General features: G+C 39.2%; 2 protein-coding genes across 2 annotated transcripts in view; both read right to left on the bottom strand.

The window, feature by feature from the left end:
• Positions 1 to 22810, bottom strand: part of LOC143859113 (protein MICRORCHIDIA 2-like) — a 53482-nt gene that overhangs the window by 13825 nt on the left and 16847 nt on the right. Inside the window, exons 12-16 of the mRNA XM_077369793.1 lie at positions 18077 to 18169; positions 17810 to 17873; positions 17618 to 17729; positions 3796 to 3848; positions 3521 to 3645 (exon numbers count right to left, since the gene is read on the bottom strand). Coding sequence (XP_077225908.1) covers positions 3521 to 3645; positions 3796 to 3848; positions 17618 to 17729; positions 17810 to 17873; positions 18077 to 18169 — 447 coding nt within the window. The remainder of the gene's footprint in view (positions 1 to 3520; positions 3646 to 3795; positions 3849 to 17617; positions 17730 to 17809; positions 17874 to 18076; positions 18170 to 22810) is intronic.
• On the bottom strand, positions 7338 to 9431 carry LOC143859115 (uncharacterized). Its single transcript, XM_077369794.1, has 2 exons — positions 7678 to 9431; positions 7338 to 7587 (listed from the first exon to the last, which is right to left on the bottom strand). Exons 1-2 carry the CDS (start codon positions 8024 to 8026, stop codon positions 7370 to 7372), a joined length of 567 nt encoding a protein of 188 aa, XP_077225909.1. The 5' UTR covers positions 8027 to 9431; the 3' UTR covers positions 7338 to 7369.

Raw genomic sequence — 22810 nt, 5'->3', positions numbered from 1 at the left:
CTGATATTCCTATGGACCCAAATACTAAGCTACTTCCAAAAGAGGGCGACTTGTTAGAAGACCTGGCAGGTATAGATGGACTCCGGGTGCCTGGCATCCCTAGGGAATAGTCCCGCCCTATAAAGTGAGGTGGGGATACCCTATGGTACCAATATATATATATATATATATATATATATATATATATATATATATATATATATATACCTCACAATCACTCGCCCAGCCCCAGCTGAGTGGTATTGTTACAATAAAGCTGCTATTCACATTGCTAGCAATCCAGTCTTTCATGAGCATACCAAACATATAGAGGCAGATTGCCATTTCATACGAAAGAGAATCCAACAGGGCGAGATATGCACTACCTTCACTCGGTCAGCTGATCAGCTAGCTGACACTTTTACCAAACCCTTGAGTAAAGCTAAACTAAGTGATATTTGTAACAAGCTAGGAATGCATAAATTATAATATATACATTCCAGCTTGAGGGGGAGTGATAGAAGTGTATGTATGTGTGTAGATGCCTAAGGGCATAGTAGTCATTGTACTCTTCTCTCTTTTATATAAATTCATTAGTGTTGGGGAGTCTTCCCTAACTCACTCTTTTCTCTCATTTTCCTCTCCTCTTCCCTCTCAACAGTATACATGCGAAAGATTTTCCAAATCGACTTGCCAAAGTAGAGAAGGTGCTTGGGGGCAAGAAGGTGGGTGATAAAAGGTAAAGCTTGTTATTACTACACCTTAATTTTGTGCAATGAGTGACAAGCAGCCGCTATTGGTATGAGAAGGAGAGGATTTATCTGATGGTAGATGCCACTTCTTTTCATTAGAAATGCCCTGCAAGATGATATGTTTTGGAGAGTATTTGACTATTAGTTGCAATAAACAGAGAATGCTTGAGGTTGAAACTTGGATCAGTATATAACAAATGCTAGCCCCCCTTCTACAAAAGTTACAGTGTTCCCTGTTCTAGATGACAAGTGATGTCACCGTCCATGAGACTTAAGCAAGGTGCAAATGCTATGAATACTAAAAGCTTCGACATATGGCCTTCAGTTGTACGGAACGGAATGCACATTCCTATTGGAGCCACCTTGGACACACCATCTATGAATGTTTCCTGCAACCAAGAATCTTGTCAAGCAAGCTTTCTTGTACCTACATGTGTTGGTAGAGGTGGAGCCTAGCATGCATACCACGTCTAACCTATTGGCGCCACCTTGGACACACCATCTATGAATGTTTCCCGCAACCAAGAATCTTGTCAAGCAAGCTTTCTTGGACCTACATGTGTTGGTAGAGGTGGAGCCTAGCATGCATACCACGTCTAAAGAGACATAGTTTCCGATCAAGGACCACCATCAATTCCACCATCCACTAATGCACACCAAAAGCTAATTCATGAGACTATTGAAGTTGCACTTCCTAGTACCATTTCCACATACCTCTATGTTATGTGTTTTTCAAGTAGTCATAGTAGCCAATTAAGATCACCTAATTCGACACGGCGTTCAGAAATACATTAACGATCAAAGAATAGTCAAAACTAACGTTGATCTTCTTCCCATTTTTTAATTTGGAACTGTTTCTCTTTAACTCTACATCATCGGTTCCCTTCTTGTTAAATCAAAAGCTCTGAATTACCTTTGGGTAAGATTGCACTTACTAATGCCCATCTGATAAAATCTGTCACTTGTTTAATGTTTTAGACAACAAATCTCCTTACACTGGTCAATTTGGATGATTATTCTCTGCTCCACATTTTTTGGTGTTTTTTTTATGTCCATCTCCCTCCTAATGAGAGAGATAAACTCTCACCTCGTGTTGAGTGTCTTTATGATGATCAGAAAGGTTTTGTTGTTATGAATTTCACCGGCATTGTATGCATGTCTCACGTCATGTTTTTCTTGAAAATGTTTACTTCTATCATCTTTTGAAGGAGTCATCTCATCCAAATATCCAACAGTACCCTTCCTTCGTTAAAACTCAACTCAACTAAGCCTTTGGCCCAAAATAGTATCCCCTTCCTTCGTTGATGAAGACAATTCATTCAATTCTAATGACCCCTCTACATAATCACCAGAAAAAGAAGAACGAAGGTTAGATGCTAATCCCAGAATGAGACAGCTCAAAAGAGTGTATACTATTTCTTCATCCTTTAGACTCTAATCCGCCTTCTTTGTGTCGTTCCATTAGTCATTTTCCTCCTCCTGGTCATCTTGTATGTATTTCCATCACAAGTTGCCTTTGTAAAACATACCCAACAAGCACCAAAGAAAAACTCTAGGAAAGTGGCTATAGATGAGGAGCGTCGTGCTCTTTGTAAAAGTGACACTTGCGTCTAAATTCCATACCCACCTAATGCATCAATTATTGGAAGCGAATGGGTCTATTCATTCAAATTAAAATCTAATGGTAGACGGGATAGATAAAAGGCTTGTCTGGTTTCTCAAGAATGGAAGAGTATTACATCAGTTATGAAGAAACATTTGCTCATGTGGCTAAAATGACTCTTTCTCATACTCTGATCACCATTGTATCTACATAACAGTGGACTCTATATCAAATGAGTGTTTGCTCTCTGATGCAAAAGGGTGCTGCGTCCAGCCCGCATACCCAAGCACCAGCTGTAGGCAACAGACTTCTGTGTATTACATTCTTCTCTTCTACTTTTCATGCATCTTTAAGACTTGATTAAGAAACCTTTGTCAATTTATATAGAAACTAAGAGTGCAATTCAGATTTCTGTGAATCCATTCTTTCATGAACAAATGAAGCATATTGAGATGGATCGTCATTTCATTCGGAAAATTCATTCCAATGGTCTGCTCTATACATTCGATCTCAAATGAAGCATATTGAGATGGATTGTCATTTGATTTGGCAGATTCATTCCAACGGCCTGCTCTGTACATTCGATCAAAGTACCAGTTAGTGGATATCTTCTCCAATCCTATGAGTCAGGCTCGGCAAGCTGTTCTGCTTGAAAAATGATGCCTGAAAACCTTGTGCATCAATTTGGGGGGGAGGGGGCTATAGAAAGTATGAATCATTTGATACTCATGTAAGACAATCCGAAAGGGTTAGTTGTTGTTTTACATTCATTGTATTAAGGGCAATAGTGTAACTTCACATTACATTCACTTAAATGAATATATAAGTGAAGTCAAGTCCTGGGCCGGAACTCCAACTCCTCCACTCCCGACTCCCCACTCCCCACTCCCCACCACTCTCCAAGAAAAAGTCATCTTCTTCTCTCTATTCCCTTCTTCTCTTCTCCCTCTTCATATCCTCTACATCTTGACAACACATTTGCAAAGATTGTTGCATGATTTTGCAGTTATTCTATAAAAATCTCAATCTATATAAAAGATGTTTCATCACAGAAAGTTTATGTCAAAGAAATTTTTTGGAATTAATTATTGAACTATGGACTTAATTAACGAGGTTGGACAATCTGGTTGAGCATCATGAAACGCCATCTGTGAAAAGGAATGCTTTGGGAGGATTTATTACATACAGAAGAGTTGATTCCTCTTGGGACTGCAATTCCAATGATTGGTTGATCAGTAGAAAGTACTGTCTGAAAATTAGCCGCCAGACCAACGTCAGGTTGCTCAACAGGCAACCCCTGCTGGAAATTGCCTGCAAGTCCACCAAAAGATGGCTCAAAAAGTAATTTATTCTGTAATTTAGAAGCAAATCCATGATTAATTGATTAGTAGGAGATTATTTCATGAAATTAGCTGTCAGATCAATCAAAAGGTTGAACAGTAGGAAATTCCGGAAGTATACCATGTATGAGAGAACCACCGGGTAAATAACCTATCAAGTGACAGTGGCTTTTCCTGTGTTATAGAAGACAAATACTAATCACTCAAATAAAAATTTCATTGGAACCATTGAAAATACACAATGCAGAAAGAAGCAGTTTAAATTTCAGGGTTATTAAATTTCAATGAACCAAGACACTCAATTGTTAGAAGGCAAATGGAACACCATGGCTTACTATATCTGATCACAAAGAGTAGACTTCAGCTTACAATACTAATCAACGCCTTTATACAAGTGTAGAGGAAAGAAAGCATTGCTCCAAATTGATTTTCCAATTGTAAATGAAAGAATAGCATATCTGTGGCAAAAACATTCCTGAGCTTTTCCTTCTGAAATAGAAAATAGAATACTCAATGAACCACGGATGTGAATGGATATTCATTAAATGGTTGAATTCAAGCTCCATTATTTGAAATGTTCCTGGCCCACATGGTAACACCTTTTGTACAGACAATGCGACTCGGGATCACATGAGAAAAAGCATTGCTCCAAATGGGAAGAAGTTGAAAAGAACACAGTTTTATGATCTGCTAACCATAATAGTGAATGCTTCTTTGTCAATTCAATTGAAATATGAGATTTATGCTAAGTGAAAGGGTTAATTTTTTTTATTCATGCATCAAGAAACCTTTAGATTAGTCTCTTCAAGTGTTCCTATCAAAAGAAAAGAAAAAATAACCTTTGGATTCATGGATTCGTATGTATAGAAGATTATTAATGAATTTCTAGATTGATGGTTGAGTTGTCATTATCTCATATCTTTTGATAATTTCTTGATTTTACCTGGATATTTGAAAAACAAGGGACATTACATGTAAATTACATACAAGTCACTTGTGATTTGTGGGAGGATGTGGTCTCTATGTTTATCAATTTCTATCCTGTTCAGGTTGACATGTTATCAAAATGAGTATCTAGAAGGGGGTTCACATATCGTTCTTGGGAATTTCTTGGCAAGGGAAAATCTCGGGATACAAACAAAAAGTGGGCGAAATAGTTTCTCCGACGAGATAGTTGTTCCCTTGATCTCGAGGGCCCAAGCCCTTCTTGCTCCTCTTCAGGCGGTAAAAATCATTCATGGGATAGTCGACGATCCTAGTTAACTGAGAAGTTAACGAAGAATGGGAGTAAGTGACTACTTCGGAAAGGGTCCGGTAAGTCCTCCGGATATTTTTTATCTGGGAAGGAATATAGCTAATTGAACTTGTAGCTGTGGCTATCGAATAGAAAGTCTTAAAGACCTATAACAAGACATAATAGAGGCTGGTTATACGGTTTTTGAGGGTTCGCAATGGTTGGAGATTGACAGGGAATGTTGTAGGAGAAACCTGATCCTACTGGGCAATGGGCATAGGTCACCATCTCCCGATCAATACAGGAAGCCCTCGTGAATATGAATCACTTACAGGAAGCAGAGGAGAAAGGTCGCTAGAACTCCCTTTGAATCGCAGACGACAAGCAGGAAATTGGACTGAAAATCACCCAGTCAATTGGACCTGTGTGTCCTGTGAATATTACAACTTTGGATCGCGAAGTAGATGCCGCAGGTGCTCTAGATACAGAGAAAAGGAGAAGGAAAAGGAAGAAAGAGACGGATCAAGAATGGATAAGGGAGAAACTTTTATCCCGCTTGGCATGGAAACCTTGGGGAAATATCTAGAAAAAGAAGTGGCTGACAATGTAGTGGAAGACCGTAAAAAGGAGCTCAAAGAATGTCTGATTGGGTGTATGAAAACTGGTTCATGGACCTAGAAGAGATTTGGCAGTGGGCTATTAAAGAATGGCACCTAACATTATTACCAAAACCACTTGTCATTAATAACCAAGAGGTGTTACTTAGATTTGATTCTGAGCAACAAGCACTGTGGATCCTAGGTAAAGGGGGTGAAGCCATAGGACCTAATATATCTTCCTTGTCCTCTTGGAATCCAGCGACACATATAGGAGCCAAAATGGTATACCTTAGATTCTATGATATCCCTCTCCATGCTTGGTCATTATCAACTGTTGAAGCTTTGGGGAAGCTTGTTGGGTATGTGACCAAGGTACAATTATCAGGCAACCATGACTACTGTGTGGCCTTTGCCTCAGTAAAAGTCCTAACAGAACCCTGGAAATTGATACCACCTTTTGTAAGATTAAAAGTGGATAACAAATCCTTCCTAATTCAAGTGAAATGCATGCCAGAGGCGGAAAGTGAGGAAATATCCTCTCAATCATCTGGCCAACTGGGTTTTAATATCACCGGCCTTCTTCCTCCAGCACCGGAGGAAGGATTAGCTCACAAGGGGGAAATTCCGGCAGGCAAGAGCCATTGGTTCAAAATTTAAATTTCAAATTTCCACCTACCCACTGGGTAGCAAAGACCTCACTAGCTGGATCTCTTAGGCCAAGGATAGAGACTACCAAGCTGATAGCATTAAATGCCATATCCCTTGTAGATCTTGATCAGGAGTCCCCATTTCGTGGTGGTCTCAATCGGTCCTGGCAAAACGACAGTCGAATACTGACTCCAATCATAAGGGAGTCGAATACTGACTCCAATCATAAGACAGGTAAGGATCATAGGCTAGGAATAGCCTAAAAAAAAGGTGAGGTTTGGTTTCAAAAAGACCTTCCGTAGTCGAGACCCAGAAATCCTGTAGAGAGACTTCCCACATGGAAAGGTGAAAATGCACGGAAATCGAATAGTTTCCGTGAGAACAAAGTTTCCTCTTCAAGATGTCTTGATAAAACCAAAATTCCGTACCCTCCCAAAGAAGGTGGGAAAGTTGGATACAAATCTCACAGAAACTGATGGAGGAGAAGTACACCAAACAGAAAAAACCATAGTTGTAAATTCCGTTTCGGTCGCCATTTCGTTTTGGCCACCGAAACGAAATTTCGGTGGGATTTCGGTCATTTCGGTGCATTTCGGTCGAAACTTTTCGTTCACACAAAAAATATATTAAAAAATATGAGAAAAATCCAAAAAAAATAAAAAATCAATAGAAAAAGATGAAAAACTAATAAATAGTCCAAAATATGTGTCCAAAAAGGCATATTCATTACTTAAACACATAAAGTCTTGCACAAGTCCAACTGATAGTCTGGTACATAGAAAAACATAAAAAAAAAGAGATACATGAAAGTGAAACATAGACAATAGCTAGTAGCAACAACTCTCAGTCATCATAACTCGGATGATCATACTCAATGTCTTCTTCGTCGTCGTCGTCGCCGCCGTCATCACCACTTGGACCACCAGTAGGGACATCTTCTTCAAGAGGCATGAGAAAGTCGTCGTCGTCATCCTCGGCCCCAACCACAACAGTAGGTGGTTCAAGATTTTCCCACCCAATGTCTTCCGGCGTGAATATGACATCTTCTTCTTCTGTAACCCAATCCATCATGACATCTAGATGGTCTATGCTCAAAGGATCACTAGTGGTAGATGATTTCCTCAACAAGTCCCTGAAAAGGAAAATATTAAGTTTAATGTCAAAGGTTAAACTTAAAAGCTTAAAGTGATGAGGTGAGAGTTGAAAACATTATATTACGCTGTATACCTTTCTCGAAACTTAAGATTGTAATGGACAAACACCAAGTCATCTAATCTCTGGTGCTCCAACCTATTTCTCTTTACAGAGTGAATGTGTTCGAAAGTGCTCCAATTCCTTTCACACCTAGTCGCACTGCAGGTCTGACTAAGGAATCTGATCGCAAAGGTCTGTAATTCTTCCACGTCACCTCCGAATTGATTCCACCATGCAACTGTAAAGTAACAAATAGTAAAGCATTATTTGTTGAGAAACTGAAAGTTAAAATGAATTATACTTAATTAAACAAACAACTCAAATATACCTGGTCCCAACTTCGTTCGGTTGCAGATTGCAAGCTTCATTCCAAACATACCCTTAGCCTCTCGATAATCCTCAATCTGATTGGTGATGAGGTCTTGTGTAGCTTCATCAGGTACCAGTCGAGTGATGCATGCTAACAAGCCTCTGGTTACTTCACTGTGCTTAGAGAAGGTAGGAGTGAAAAAGAGAGCAGGGTTAAGAAAATATCCTGCTGCACGGAGGGGACTGTGGAGTTGCCTATCCCATCTTTGGTCGATGATCCTCCAGATGGGCATGTAATCTGATTTTCTCTTCAACCTCTCCTTGATGTTCTCTTTGGCCTTATCCATGGCCTCATATAGGTAACCCATCGCCTATTTGTCCTGCCGATCTACCAAACGCAGCACTCTCACTAAAGGCTCGCTGATGTTTAGAATGTACTTGCATTGATCCCAAAAAGATTTATCCAACACAGTACTAACTACCCCTTCACTCGGTGGGTGTTGGACAAACCTACTAGTACTATACTCATCAGACACAAACATCTGCTGAAGTGCTTTCCGATTCAACACCAGACTTTGTATGCTAATGAAATTTGTAGCAAATCTGGTTGCAGCAGAGCGGCACAACTCCTTCCCACCTGTGACCTTCTTCCTCATCAAATTCAAGAGGCTTCCATGGTTGTAGATGAACTTTGTAATCGTCCGAGCCCTCTCAATTGTGGTTGCTATGTGAGGAAATACAGTCGGTTTGCACAGATGCTCCAAGATGAGATCTAAGCAATGAGCTGCGCACGGAGTGCAGAAGAATGTACCAAACGCGGCTTCTAGTCTTTTCCCAGCAGCTTTGTAACTTGGCTCACTGTCAGTTACAAATTGCACCACATATTCCGGATTCACCTCTCTGACAATCTTTTCAAAGATATTGTATAATTCATCGGCATTCTTCACTATGCCAGATGCATCCACGGATTTGAGGAATATGACTCCCTTAGGGCAGTACACAAAAAAGTTGATTAGGGAACGTTGTTTGGTGTCTGTCCATCCATCTGCCATAATGCTACAGCCAGTGTATCTCTATGACATCTTAATCTCCTCCAAGTAGTTGTTTACCTCATCCACTGTATTCTTCAAAATGGAACCCCTTAAAGCATGATAAGTAGGTGCCTTATAACCCGAACCCACGGCAATCACAGCATCAAACATAGGTTGCCAGAAAGGTGAATTCGCAACGTTGAAAGGGAGATTGGCATCGTAGCAAAGCATGCCAACCGCCATGTCTGCTCTATCCATTGTTTCTTTGGTAGCCAAAGCACTTTTAATGCTTGGCTGGGCTCCAGGGGTTGTTCGTGGTGCAAAGAAATTCCTGATCCCTCCTGTGATTCCCTTCTTCCTTTTTGTACCACTCGGTTCTACAAGAACTTTCTTACCTCTTCCTTGAGGCAATTGTGTGCCAATGTCTTCTTCATCCTGCTCTTCTTCTTCGTCTGGTGTGCCATAAAAACCTCCAACCTCTGCTCTGGATAGGCTCACCCTAGCCCTTTCTTTTCTCTTTGCATCTAAAAGTTGCTTCATTCGATATTTTACATCTTCAATCACTTTTTTGCATGATGCTACTTCACCAGGAACAGCCGCTAAATGTTCTTTCAAGCGGGTTATACCTCCACCCGATATGACTTTGCCACAGAATATGCAAGTTACTTTATTTTTTTGACCCGGAACCAATGTACCGTAAGCCCACGCCGGGTCATCCGATCTAGCGGGTGCCGAACCAATAGAGGATGCTCTTGCAGAAGGTCCCGAGCCCGACCCACTCATTCTGAAATGAAGTAGAAGAAGGGGAAAATGAATTAGAAGAAAGAAAATTGAAAAAAATTACAAAAAAATGAACTAGATGGGGACAAATGAAGTAAGAAATAAAAGAAAGGAAATGGAAAGAAATAAAGAGAACCTTGAGGTTAAACTTGAGTTGAAGAGAAGAAAAAATTAGCCTTCACTCACTTGAAATAAGCCTTTGGAAATAGTTCTTGACTTCTTGTAGTGGTAAGTTGAATGTATGCCTTCCCTTTGCTCCAAAATAGACTTGGATTGAGTTGAAGAAGAGGGTAGACTTGTAGGAAATTTAGTAGAATAGATAATGTAAGTGAAAGTAGAGAAAGAAGGAGAATCACTTATGTGAAGGTGAAAGATAAGAAGGTAGGGACAAGGCTATTTATAGAGTTTTTAATTGATTGTGCATTTAAAAATGACTAAAATACGCTTCCCAACAGCTATAAACGGTCACATTTTGAGGTTAAAATGGTCAAAAACCAAAAAGAGCCGTTCCAGGGGCATTGTTGTAAAATCTGCACAATCCAGTCAAACTAGCCGTTATAGCCAATTTCGGACGAAATGAAATTTTGAAGATTTCGTTTCGTTTTCGGAACGAAAACGAAATGTTTCGTCCATTTCGGACGAAACGAAATTTATAACTTTGGAAAAAACCAAAAAAAGGAAACACTTGGTTTCAAACATAATGAAAATGATACATGACTACGAGTGAGAAGTTAGGGGTTGCATGGCACTCAGATAATGACGAAGGAAGGAGTAAGCATTATAGAGAAAGGGAGCACCAAAAAAGAAGTCGGGGACAAAAGTATAGAAGACCTCACGAGGGGTCCCATCGAGAAGTGAAATCACAAAAGAATTCAAGAAATTCCAAGTCTAAAAAATTAGGTTGGAATCAGTGGCCTTTGAAGATGGACCTTCGGAACGACCCGTTCAGATGAATCTAGGCAGTGTCCCCCCGCCCAATGAAAAGCGTGGAAAGGAAAGTAAGGATGGGCCGGAGTCTAATCAGACGGGAGAAAGGGGAAAGGAGAAGGGGATATCCACCCCGGATGAAGGATCCAAGACGGTGAGAAACTCCATGGAAGTGGAGCTCAGAGGGAAAATCAAATCCTGCTTTGAGAGGTGGGGAGCACATATCAGTAGAAAGAGGATCGAAATCCCCTGGGGATGAAACTTCAGAAGACGAAAGAGGAATTTCATTTGATTCCGAGGAAAGAGTATCCTCTGAAGAGTTTGATAAAATGACCAAAATGAGAGATCAATTGGAAATAGGATATCAGGAAAATATAGAAGAAACAAAGAAAATGTTCCTAGATATAGAAAAAAGGGACTCCGGGCTAAAAAAAGGAAAAACCTCTGGTAGAGGTAGAAGGGAGCTTAAGGCTCTCAAAAGTTAGAGAATGTTTTGGGTATCCGATGTTGGATATCAGTAGAGAAAATTGGCCTTTCTGCTTGTTGATTTTTGGGAGTGCTTAAAAGAAGATAATCTACGACGATACGAACTGCAGACCTGGCGACGTTTCAATATAAATGACATGACATCAATGGGAAGCATCTGTGCGGGTTAATTTTGTTCAGTGTTTTTTTAGAAGGCAACAAGGTAAATTGCATAAAATCAAAGTAAAGTACATAGGGACGAGGCATCCCCAGGATAATCAGACAAATGCAAAAAACCCAAGTCCAGAGGGCCCAACAGGAAAATAAAGAGAAATTACATAGCAGGGACATCAACAACCATAGAGACATGATCTACCCCCAATTTGGCTAACTCATCAGCGAGAGAATTAGCCGACCTCCACCTATGATTTATCACAGGGTGGATGAATGAAACCAGGTCCCTGACCTCGTCAATCTTAGACACGAGCCGCCACGGACCAGGGCTCTTAGCCGTAGCCCAAGCAACGATATTGGAAGAATCGCCCTCGATAATAAGAGGACCAAGGTCGTGATTAGCATACCACTGTAAACCAAAGAGAAGGGCCGACACTTCCGCCTCATTAGCATCACAGATACCCACAAGCTAGAGAAACTCATGCGAAGGACTTCATTATGGTCCCGAATCACACCACCAATATCCGCCCCCTACCCAGGTTACCCCTAGAACTCCCATCGAAGTTAAATTTAACCCAACCCTCCGGTGGGGGGTTCCAAATTGGAGCTACTCTGATTTCAGATTTTTTTCCCCCTACCACTGCTAGCCAATTTCGGAGGAGATCCCCAATAAGAAAATCCGCCTTGTGCCTTACTCCACTTGATGATAGATAACTTTATATCAAGGATGATACTGAAACAGCTCCTCTCCTCGGAAGGATGATGGCTTTATATCAATTTTGTTCAGTGTTTTTGAAACCTTCAAAGGAAAATGTAAAGATCTTTGTTAATTCCAGGAGGAAAGGATTTCTTTTTACCAAGGAGGATGTTCCTGGGTAGTTCATACTATGTACTTCCAGTAGGACTACTGGTCCCCATTTGCTAGTATGAATATAATTGTCAATTTTTCAAAAAAAATGAGTATCTAGAAATCCTAGATCAATCTTCTCCTGTTTTTTTTAATATTTTGATGCTTTTGGTTCTGGTTTGATCTGTTGAGGACTGAAAAAGGTATCTTCATGGAGGGATTGCTATCGTTTGGAGCATCTTATGCTGTTCGATTGATTTTATGAGACTTCTAGAACGATGGCACTATGGTAAATAATATTATTGCAATGCCCGCTGGAAGAAATGTCTCTTGTTCTGCATGATGTTTAGTATGGTGTTACAATGTTTTCTCATTAGTTATCCGTGCTACTTTACCAATATTAGGCTTGCTAAGTTTTTTTTTTTTTTGAATGGCCTTGTTGAGGTTTCTTTCCTTCATTTGTTGTAGAATAGAGAGAGGCTGTGAGTTGCTTACTCCCACCCTCAACTTTATTTTATTAATTAATTGAGATAGCAGCATGTTTACATAAAATACCATTTATTCATGGAGATGATATCTGCAGTCCCTTCATTAGTGAAACACATGAAGGGTAAGGAGAAAACAACAATACAATAAAAGGTAGTGAACCGGCCCTAATTTCTCAAAGAAAAATATTCATACTTGTTAAAAGATAGGTTTCTATTTCTACTGCTTTCTGTTATATGTGTATTTAGGATGGACCCCATCATAGATGGCGAGAAACTTGTAATATATTTGTGAGTGCAAAATACCCTTGGAAAGCCAATGCCCATTACTTCACTACATATGCACATTTATTGACATTTATGAGTAATGATAGATATGTTGATTGCTTACTTTTTGTCAAGGTTTTAAATTTTGGTTTCGGTTTCAGTTTCGGTCACTATGGAAATGGAAACATGTTGGTTTCGGTTGGAAATTTCAATAGAAATCCTGTAAAATCAAGGAAACATATGGCAACATATGCAAATGAGAGAATTTAAAGAAGAAACTTCAGGAAATGCTAGAATAAACACAAATACATACTTTGAAACCATTGCATAAGCAAGACTACCATCTATAATGGTTTAAGAATATGGAACACCTAGTAACATGCACTGTCACGCATGTCTAGTAATTGATTACATACAAAATTTCACACGTAATTCATATAAATATTTGTACATAATACATGCACCACATTTTGCACGCAACTCATATACATAATTATGTAATCCATTGTATTATAGTACACTACTATTACAATTACAATTTTGGTTTATGCATTTGGGTCATTTCGGTTTTGGTTTCGGTGGGGATGGAAATGGAAACATTTCAGTCATTTCGTGTAGATTTCGATGGAAATTTAAAACCATGCTTTTTGTGCATGCAATTCAGTTGATAGATAGTAATGAAACTCTGTTGATATGAGTCTAGGAAAACGTATTTGCAACCAGAAAATAAGAGATACTGATCTAGTTTATAAACAATTGGATATCAACATGGTGCACCTCTCAGTAAAGGGGAGTGAAAACGCCGTGGAGACTTTGACCGAATGAATAGGGATCAATTGATAGACAGACATATTGAGGAAGAGAATCCAGGATGAACGCTTTTATAAGAGCTATGTGCTGACTGGATGCGTACTCGCCTCAGCAATTCCCAATGAACAACATGATCTTGACCTATCATTTGTTCAATTTGGTCGATCTGATACTTGGTTAACTCATTCATCTTGATGTTCCCACTGATACCTAATCCCATGTTACAACTTCCGTACCAATTCGATCGAGATCCGGAATGGATCGGTTAAACATTCCATTAGGGAGCCCGGTCTTGACTCTTCTGTGTGGTATTCATTCTCGTTGCTCCTAGCTAGACAAGGCTTATATTTCCTCCTTGAAGCGGAAGGTCTACAGTCTACCATGTGGAATTGAGGCACTACCTCTGGGATCTTAGATATACTTGGAGTCAAGAACGCAGCAGTAGACTTATCTTCAGGCATTTAGACAACCTTGAGGTTGCCGGCCAAGTAGCAAGGGTCCATTTGGATGCACGAAAAATAAAGTAGAAGGAAAGGAATATAGATTCCTATTTCTTTACTTTCCTTTTCCTTCTGATTTGAGAGGAAAATCAAACAGTTCAAAAATGCTTGCATTTGGAAAATATACAGCCCACAAGGACTGCCATTTGAATAGTGAATGGCAACCAATCAATGCTAGACCATGGAAAATGTCTCCTTTTACTTTGATTTTCCCACTTTTTGGTGCATGCAAACGGACCCCAAGGGCTAGTTAAGAAGGAACGTTCCTGTTGAGTAGGACGAAGAGCTCTCTCCCCCTCCGAACTGGAGAAAGATGCGTAAACAATGATCATCAGTGCTGAAAAGGAATTGTAGCTCAATTCAAATGAAATTGAGTAACCTAATCTTGATATGAAGCCACTACCAGAGGTTATAGGGGGTCCCATAGAACCTAGATATCCCTAAGAAGACCCTTAGCAGGAATGCTGCCACCCCTCTCGGGCAACACATCCCCGGCCGCAGGTGGCCGAAATCTAACAATTAGTCGGCGTCTGATTCCTTCTTCTTTTTTCCAATTTCTCACCTTTGCCAACGTCCAAGGACACCCATGTCCGATGGGTTGGTGGTTGACGAGCAAAGTCGGGCGACTTCTGGTTGCCATAATCAGAGGGTGCACGGACTTGTAGAAAGCCCTATGATTTATCTGTTATTATTATTATTACTACTACTACTTCTACTACTATTACTATTACTATTTCGTCTTCGAACTCTGGCAAGTGGCAACCTTTATACTCTCCTCTCTCTCTCCTTCACATTGGCTGAACACCTTCCAGCAGAGTGCCGTCAATCTGAGGCCGGCAGGCAGCGCTCGGAAAACAGGAAGAGCTAAGGTAGGGCTGCCATTATCGAAATAGAGGGTAGAAAAAATATCATCCGAAAATTCACAAAAGTTCTCAAATAATTTTTAAGTGAATTAAATGTTACTCAATTGCGTCGAAACTCAAAGCCTTCTCGATTGCGCATTGATGACGATTTCCACAATCAAAATTCATCGACTACGAACCAAATAGCTATGATATCATTGTCAATGGTGCAAAAGCGAACTTCAAAAAAATTTCATCCCAAGATCTTCGAACTAGGCGCGTAATCATGTAAATCGTCACTCGTAGACCAAGAACGGATGGAGTGAAAGATGATCGAAACTCTGAAGGGGTTTTCTATGTACACCACAAGGGAGTTTGTAAATGTACACCCGCTAGATTTTAGGCAGGATGAAGATCGACAACCGAGGTCAAAGCTGGATACTCAAGAGAGCTTAGGGAAGAGAGGAGAGGAAGGGATTTAGGTTTCCTTTTCTGCATCTCACACAATGAATCTCACAACCCTTATTTATAGAAAATAGAATCCCTAATCCAAATCACTCAAATTCATATCAATGGTAATTCCAATTATACCCCCCAAATCTCTACATATTAGGGGCATTATAGGAATTAACCCCCTCTTCTAAATAATTTCAAGTATGCCATCAGGGAATAAATACCCTTAAAATTTAACATATTCACAATAATGCCATTACCTCTTAAATGCTAAATATCAGCGTATTTTCCAATCAAACTGATGATATAGACTAAACCGTAATTAGCTCCCAATCAAGAATCCAACTCCGATCTCCTCACACTGTGACCTAAACGAGACCTTCGGAATCAAGCATCCTCACAACGCAGAGAGCACCGTATTAAATCTCAATCTAACCACATGCCAACATCCCAACTCTATCTAGCCTGTCCTAGACCCGCATGATATACATATTGAAGTGAACCGGCTCTAATCCGATGCGAGCTAATAACTCAGAGTCCCCATCCTCTCCAGCACACACTTATTAGTTCATCGAGTAAACAAATATTTCACAAACTTCCTTTCTAAAAATAAGTATATTTAATATAATAAATACATGTAGAAAACAATTTGCAAATATCCAATAAAACACTAGATACCGTCGGCAGATGAGTCCATGACCGTCTTATCACAATCCCAGATATTAGATCCACAAAGGTCATAATATAATATCACGGGATCTTTCCCAAGCATACATGTCATTCCGTATCAATCTAGTTCCTTTCCCAGCAATACGGCAGTAGGTCGAATCGATCACAACCATAGATTAGCATGCCAAAGTAGTGATCACCAAACATCAACTTCCTAACAAGGTAAAGGGTTGCCGGCGAAAGGGTCACCTACAAAACCGGTTCCTCCTTGCACGGTAACAAGAATAGGGATCAATCTTGTACATGAAGCTAATGGTTTGTAGCACGTGTGGTTATGATACACACGTCGTTGTGTAATTCTAGAAAGCTCCAAGCAATCTCGAACTATGTGTCGTCCAATTACATCACGCAGGATAAGTCTTACTCCTCATGGGTTATTCGACTCATCTCAGATACCCCAATCCTAGCATATTAACAGGCATCCATTCATCCCGATCTCCTGAGGAATCAGGAGATACAGGACAACTTATCACCTACACGTGACCGGCCTCATCCGGCTCAACGAGGTTAGTCTCGTTGTGTGAGTAGGTGTGGACCATCATTAGTTAATTACACATTAAATTAACCAACTATCCTAGTTCATTAACATGCATCCCCACAATAATGCAATAATAAGCAAAAAAACAAGCTTCCACAACTCAACTCAACTCAACTAAGCCTTTGTCCCAAACTAGTTGGGGTCGGCTAATGAATCCTTCAGAAAATTTTCATGAAGAAAGTGAAATGATCTACCCGGCTCAAATTGACTAAGTCTAATCCATTCTATCCTACCCAGGGTCATGTTCTCTGTTATGTTCCTAGCCCTCAAGTCTTTCCTCACTGTTTCTACCCAAGTTGTTTTCGGTCTGCCCCTACCTCTTTTTACTCCATCAACTTGGCACAAGTCACTTCTTCTCACTGGAGCATCCAAAGGACTACGATTAGAAGGCAAAAATACAAGTTAAGCAAAAATACAACCACAATGATTAGAAGGCAGCATTCAACATATCCAAGTAAAATTGACAGAAAGGCCACATTAATGTCTAACACCCTTTTCTAAATACGTTTGAACCCTAGTTGAACAAAGTAAGAGGGCCAGGAGGTGGAGCTGCTAAATGAAATTCAGATAGGTAACGTTATAAAGCGACAGAGGCACCAAACATGAGCAGAAATTCATAGTGGGAGTGCACATTAAATAGGAAATTCCCAGAATTAAGTTGTGGGCCTTATGCTAAAACTACTATGCTATTTCATTGATAAAATGGCTTTAGAGACATCATACTAGCAAATTCAAGCTATGTACATGGGCAAATATAAAATATATGAACAATAATTGCCTGACAATTATTAATTGTAGAACTACATAGCCAAGAAGCAATGAGATAACAAATACCATATCTAAATAATGTATATAAATATTCTGGTAATCCGATTTGAAGGCATGGCATTATCGATCTATATAACCAAGAAGCAATGCCATAAAAAATAGAATATCTAAAAAACATATATAAATATTCAGATCAGAAGGTAATATCGATCTAGCACATTTTAATCATTAATTAGTAGAAAAAAAGAATATACCACAAGACCATCAATACAAAAGCTCTCATACCATAAGCACAAATTGAGGGAACAAAATTCTAAACAAAATAAAATAGCAAGCAACGAACCAATAGTCATATATCATTTGTTTAAGCCTCATTTCCAGGCGAATAAACAAAGCTGTTCTTTCAAAATCTTGTTTATCATGAGCTGGTTCGATAAAATTTGCTTCAAGAACTCCTGGAAAGGATACCACCAAGGAATAAGTGATAAACCATTTTGAGAAAAACTATATGATAGAATTCTTGGTAAATGCATACCCACAACACCATTTCCTTTCACAGAGCCAGTGCCAGAGCCACCAGTAAGGAGTTGGAAGAAGGGCTGAAAATGATAAGAATATGGCACCACAATCATTGCTCTAGTTCACATCAGGATAGTTAAGCTAAACAAGTCTACAAGACCTTTATGATATTGAATAAACATGTAACATTACGACAGTTAACTTGCAGCCCAACAAGCATGGCGAAGACAATTCGTAAAGAAATTACAATAAGCACGAGCAACTGATCACTATGAAAACATACCATAATGAGGCGGTTCTTATGATAGATATTGAAACCATGAACTCTGATACCGGGAGCCTCTCTCACAAACCCGATGGTTGTTTCAACTAACACCTAAATACTCAATATGTGTAAATGCACGCTTGTAGAAAAAATAAAGAAATTAAGAAAGAAAAACAATGGTTCCTTGCAACCAAAGGAGACAGTAGCAAATAATAATAATTATAATTTAGAGGTAAAGATCTGGTAAGCAAACCAAGTACTACTTCAAGGTACAAAAAAAAAACACTAAGCATAAATTGGATGAGAAATATGCATATGAATGAAAATTTCAGTGAGATCATAAAAAATATCATTATATCAAGAGAAACGTGGATGAAAATACGAGTACAGTTCCATCTACTTACACGCTAAAAGCAAGAATTTAAGGCAGACATGAAATTAAACAGTCAACCAAAGTATAGAATCTTACAAGTAATTCTTTTCAAGCATGAAATTACCTCTGCTGTTAGAAACCATAAGGTTTGTTGAGAGTTGATTTGGGTAATTATGTAAGTGGGCGTTTGTATGAAAACATTTTTTATTATTATATATACACATGCACACAAAAATGTGGGAGTAAGAAACTCCTAGTGGCATGAGCATGATGTAGACTTGCTGTAGATCTACTTAAGAAATGCAAAATTTTAGCAAGAAAAAGTCAAGAACAGCTAAGAACAGAAAATTGAGTGCAGAAACTGCTCAAGAACAGTCCAAAACAGCAATTTCAGCCCAAAAACAGAGTATGAGCAGTTATAAGCTGAAATTGAACAAAGAATTGATGAAAACAAGAAGTAAAGAAGATCAAGAACAGAAAATTAAAGATAGAAACTGAGATTTTATATAGATCTTGATAGGAAACAGCAAGAATATGCGGAAAAATCCTGTCAGACAAGAAATACGATCCAATAACTAAACCACAATCAACGGCGGACTAAAAAAGAACGGCAATAATCACAAGAGAGCAACCTAAAAAGAACAGACAAATTTACAAGTTTTCGGCACAATGGCCTACCCCACAGGTGAGATCACTTCTTCCACTATTAGAGAAAAGATAACAAGATTGCAAAAATAGGATTAACACAATCCCGTACACCCGTAGTCCTTCGTTTGCTCTTCCATGGACATCCTTCTCTCTCAAACACCTCTTTCTCAATGCAAGAAAGAAAAAAACCCCTTTTCTATAATAAAATGAAACCAAAAGAGAGAAAATCAAGAACAACTAGCCTTTGTTCTTCTTCACCACACAAGAGAGCCACTTCTCTTCTTCCCTACACAATAGAAAAATCAAAACAACCGTGTGTGCTTCTTCTTCTCCTTTTTCCCAAGAGATGAGAACTATCTCTAATCTCTTTCCTTCTCTCTTATCTCCACAAGAGAGAAACTTTAAAAACCATGGGCTCTCCTTCACCATAAGATAAGCCATCTCTCACATACCATCCCACTCTTTCCGCATACTTTTTGAGGATACCACGTATTTCTCACCCTGTGCTACTGATTCTGTTCATGAGTCCGGGGTACCTCTTCCCCTACCTAGCCCTGTTGTCCCTGCTTCATCCACACAGGTGTAGGTTTATTCTCGTCCTGGACAAGTGGTGTTCACTGATCCGGCCCCTTCTACCATCTACACCACCTCACCCCGTTCCACCTCCTAAGTTTGGCGGATCCACCTCATGTATTGGCTTCCTTCTGCTTCTCTTGAGTCCCCTATTGCTTCTTGAACTTGTTCACGGTCTACTGCTCACCCTATCTCCCATTTTTTTTTTTTTTTGAAAGTGCATTCCTCCACCGAACCCTATCTCCCATTTTGTTTGCTATGATCGTCTTTCTCCTTCTTATCTGAGTTTTCTTTCATCCTAATCATCTCACACTCTACCAAAGTCTGTTGCAGAGGCCTTATCTCATCCAGATTAGCGCTCTGCTATGGAGGCTGAGATGGAGGCTCATGCCTTTAACCATACATGGGAGTTAGTACCGCTATCTTGGGGTGCGCAGGATGGCACTGTGGATATATTAAAAGCCCATTTGGTGGCTAAGTGCTGATATCCAAACCTTTGGTGTGGACTATACAGAGACTTTTTCCCCAGTGGCGAAGATATCATCAGTTCATGTCATTATTTCTTTGCCCGTTAATTGTGGTTGGCCCCTTTATCGGTTGGATGTGAAAAACACCTTCCTCCATGGTGACCTCTTTGAGGAGGTATATATGGAGCAACCTCCTGGGTTTGTTGCGAAGGAGATTGGTTATGTATGTCTTCTTCGAAAGGTGTTATATGGGCTGAAGCAGTCTCAACGAACTTAGCATAGTAGATTCAGCGAGGCTGTTAGGCCCTTTGGTATGAGACAGTGTGCAGTTGACCACTCTGTATTCATTGCTATTCTAATGATGGCTGCATCTTGTTGATTGTGTATGCCAATGATATTGTGATTACTGGGGATGATGAGACCGGTATTCAGAGACAAAGACGTTCCTTCAAGAGTTTTGCACTAATGACCTACGACGTCTTTAGTATTTTTGGGTATTGAGGTGTCATATTCTAGAGATGGTCTTTCCTTGTCTTAGAGGAAATATGTCCTAGACATATTAGAGGAGATGAGATCTTTAGAAACACATCTGGCTGAGGTTCCTATGGATCCCAATGTGAAGCTTTTTCCAGAACAGGAGTTGTTGGATGATCCTGGCAGATATAGGAGATTGGTTGGTAAGCTGATTTACTAGACTGTCATGCCTAGGTGGTTTTGGTGGAGTTCCAAGGTGCATTCCCGCAAAAATGTTGCTGCCCCTTTTTGAAGCTGATTTTTAGACTTCTAAATGGCAGAATCATGGAAAGTGGTAAACTACAAAGTTGTAGGTCTTTTTGAGTTGTTTCTAACATGTATTTGTGCTCGAAAATTGGACAAGTGGTTAGAAAGTTATGGCAATTTTAGTGGACTGTGTCTGTGGGTTCCCAAACCAGTCAAAGTTAGTGAGTTCCAATGCAATTAATGTTATGTTAGTCCCTAAGTTAGCTAGTGGAGGAGCTTGAACGGATTTTCTCTTTTTGTATTTCATTTAAATAGATAGAAATTAGTTGAACAAGGGGATTTTGGATTTAGATTAACTTATGCAATTGATAGAATATCAATTGGGTTGAGCATTGCTCCCATTTTCTTCTTCTTCTCTTGGATGTGATCTTGTGTTCTTATTTCTCTTCTTCTTCCCTCTTAAGCACCCGTATCAACTTCACATTGGGCAGCTGCCCTCCAAATAGTTAAATACTTGAAGAGTGCTCCTGGAAAAGGTTTATTTTTCTTGAAGCATAATCATATGAGACTGGAAAGTTTCACAGATGTAGACTGGGCAACATCTTCGGCAGATAGGAGATCAACTACATGGTACTATATGTTTGTGGGAAGAAATCTTGTATCATTGCGTAGTAAGAAAAAAGATGTTGAGGCTAGATCGAGCATACATGGTTGAGGTCTCTTCTGACACAGATTGGTATTCTTTTTTCATCTCCAGCATCTTTGCATTGTGACAATAGGGCAACGCTTCCTATCGCTTCCAATCATGTGTTTCATGAGAGGGCGAAGCATAATGAAGTTAATTGTCAGTTCATTTGTGACAAGCTTCAAAGTGGAGAGATTAGTACCACCTTCACCTGATCTAGAAATCAGTTGGCAGATGTGTGCACCAAACAATTGTCCAAGTCCAAATTGACAGATATTTGTAACAAGTTGGGGTTGTATGATATACACATTCCAGCTTGAGGGGGGACTGTTAGAAGAGTATTTTGGACTTTGTACATGTAACCCTAGTGTGCACACACACACACACACATATCATTTTACATGGGAGCTCTCTAAGGACTCTCATCTTCTCCCTCATTTCTTCTTTCTCCTATTGAGACCATGTTACATTAACAAATTCAAACTAATGTCCAATAGTCAAATTAATGTCAAATATTATGTAAAGGCTGTAAAATATATTTAGAAATGTAATAAATCTGAAAATGATATAATTACACTGAAATATAAGAAAATATCGACATTTTTTTACATTCCCATGCTGACATGTGCAACACAAATAACCATAATCACAGGAATTCAGAAAAATGATGTAATCATCGTACAAATGTATTCAATTAGTTCATCAAATCAATGTATTATACCCATAAAAAAAACCAATTCATTATAATTTAAAAATATAGTTTAGGTAAAAAGAAAAATCCTTGGGGTATATAAGCCATTTGCAACTGTGCATAACCCTTTACACAGTTTACTTTTGATTATGGTCAAAGAAATATTGTGCATTAACATTTACGTATAATTTATATTTAATAATGTCCAAAGAAATTTAAGATATTGTACATTGTATAAAATACAATACAGAAAAATTGAACTTAATATTTGATTTCAGTCATATATTATAAAATATCAAAAATCTTTCTTATGCCAAAGAAATCTACTGATGGCAAGCATTTCAACATTCTTGACAGTCATTTGACGAGTTTCTGAAAGGTTTACTAAATCAATTGTCATACTAGACAAGTACCTTCCAAACTGGATTTAAAAAGAGCACAATCTAACTATCCCCGCAATTGAGATCTGATGGAAGATGGCAGTTCGCTACAATGAAGATGGTAAACATGGTGAGTATATCAAAACATCACAGTGATTAGACTTCAATATGTCCAATATCATGCCCCGCATGATGAAATTAGAGTCGTACGACTC

The sequence above is a fragment of the Tasmannia lanceolata genome, unplaced genomic scaffold (assembly GCF_043159265.1).
Source record: "Tasmannia lanceolata isolate RefF3 unplaced genomic scaffold, GAP_Taslan_0.1 ptg000029l, whole genome shotgun sequence".
NCBI lineage: Eukaryota > Viridiplantae > Streptophyta > Magnoliopsida > Canellales > Winteraceae > Tasmannia > Tasmannia lanceolata.
Note: the sequence above shows the minus strand (reverse complement) of the source record. Positions and strands in the feature narration are given on the sequence as shown.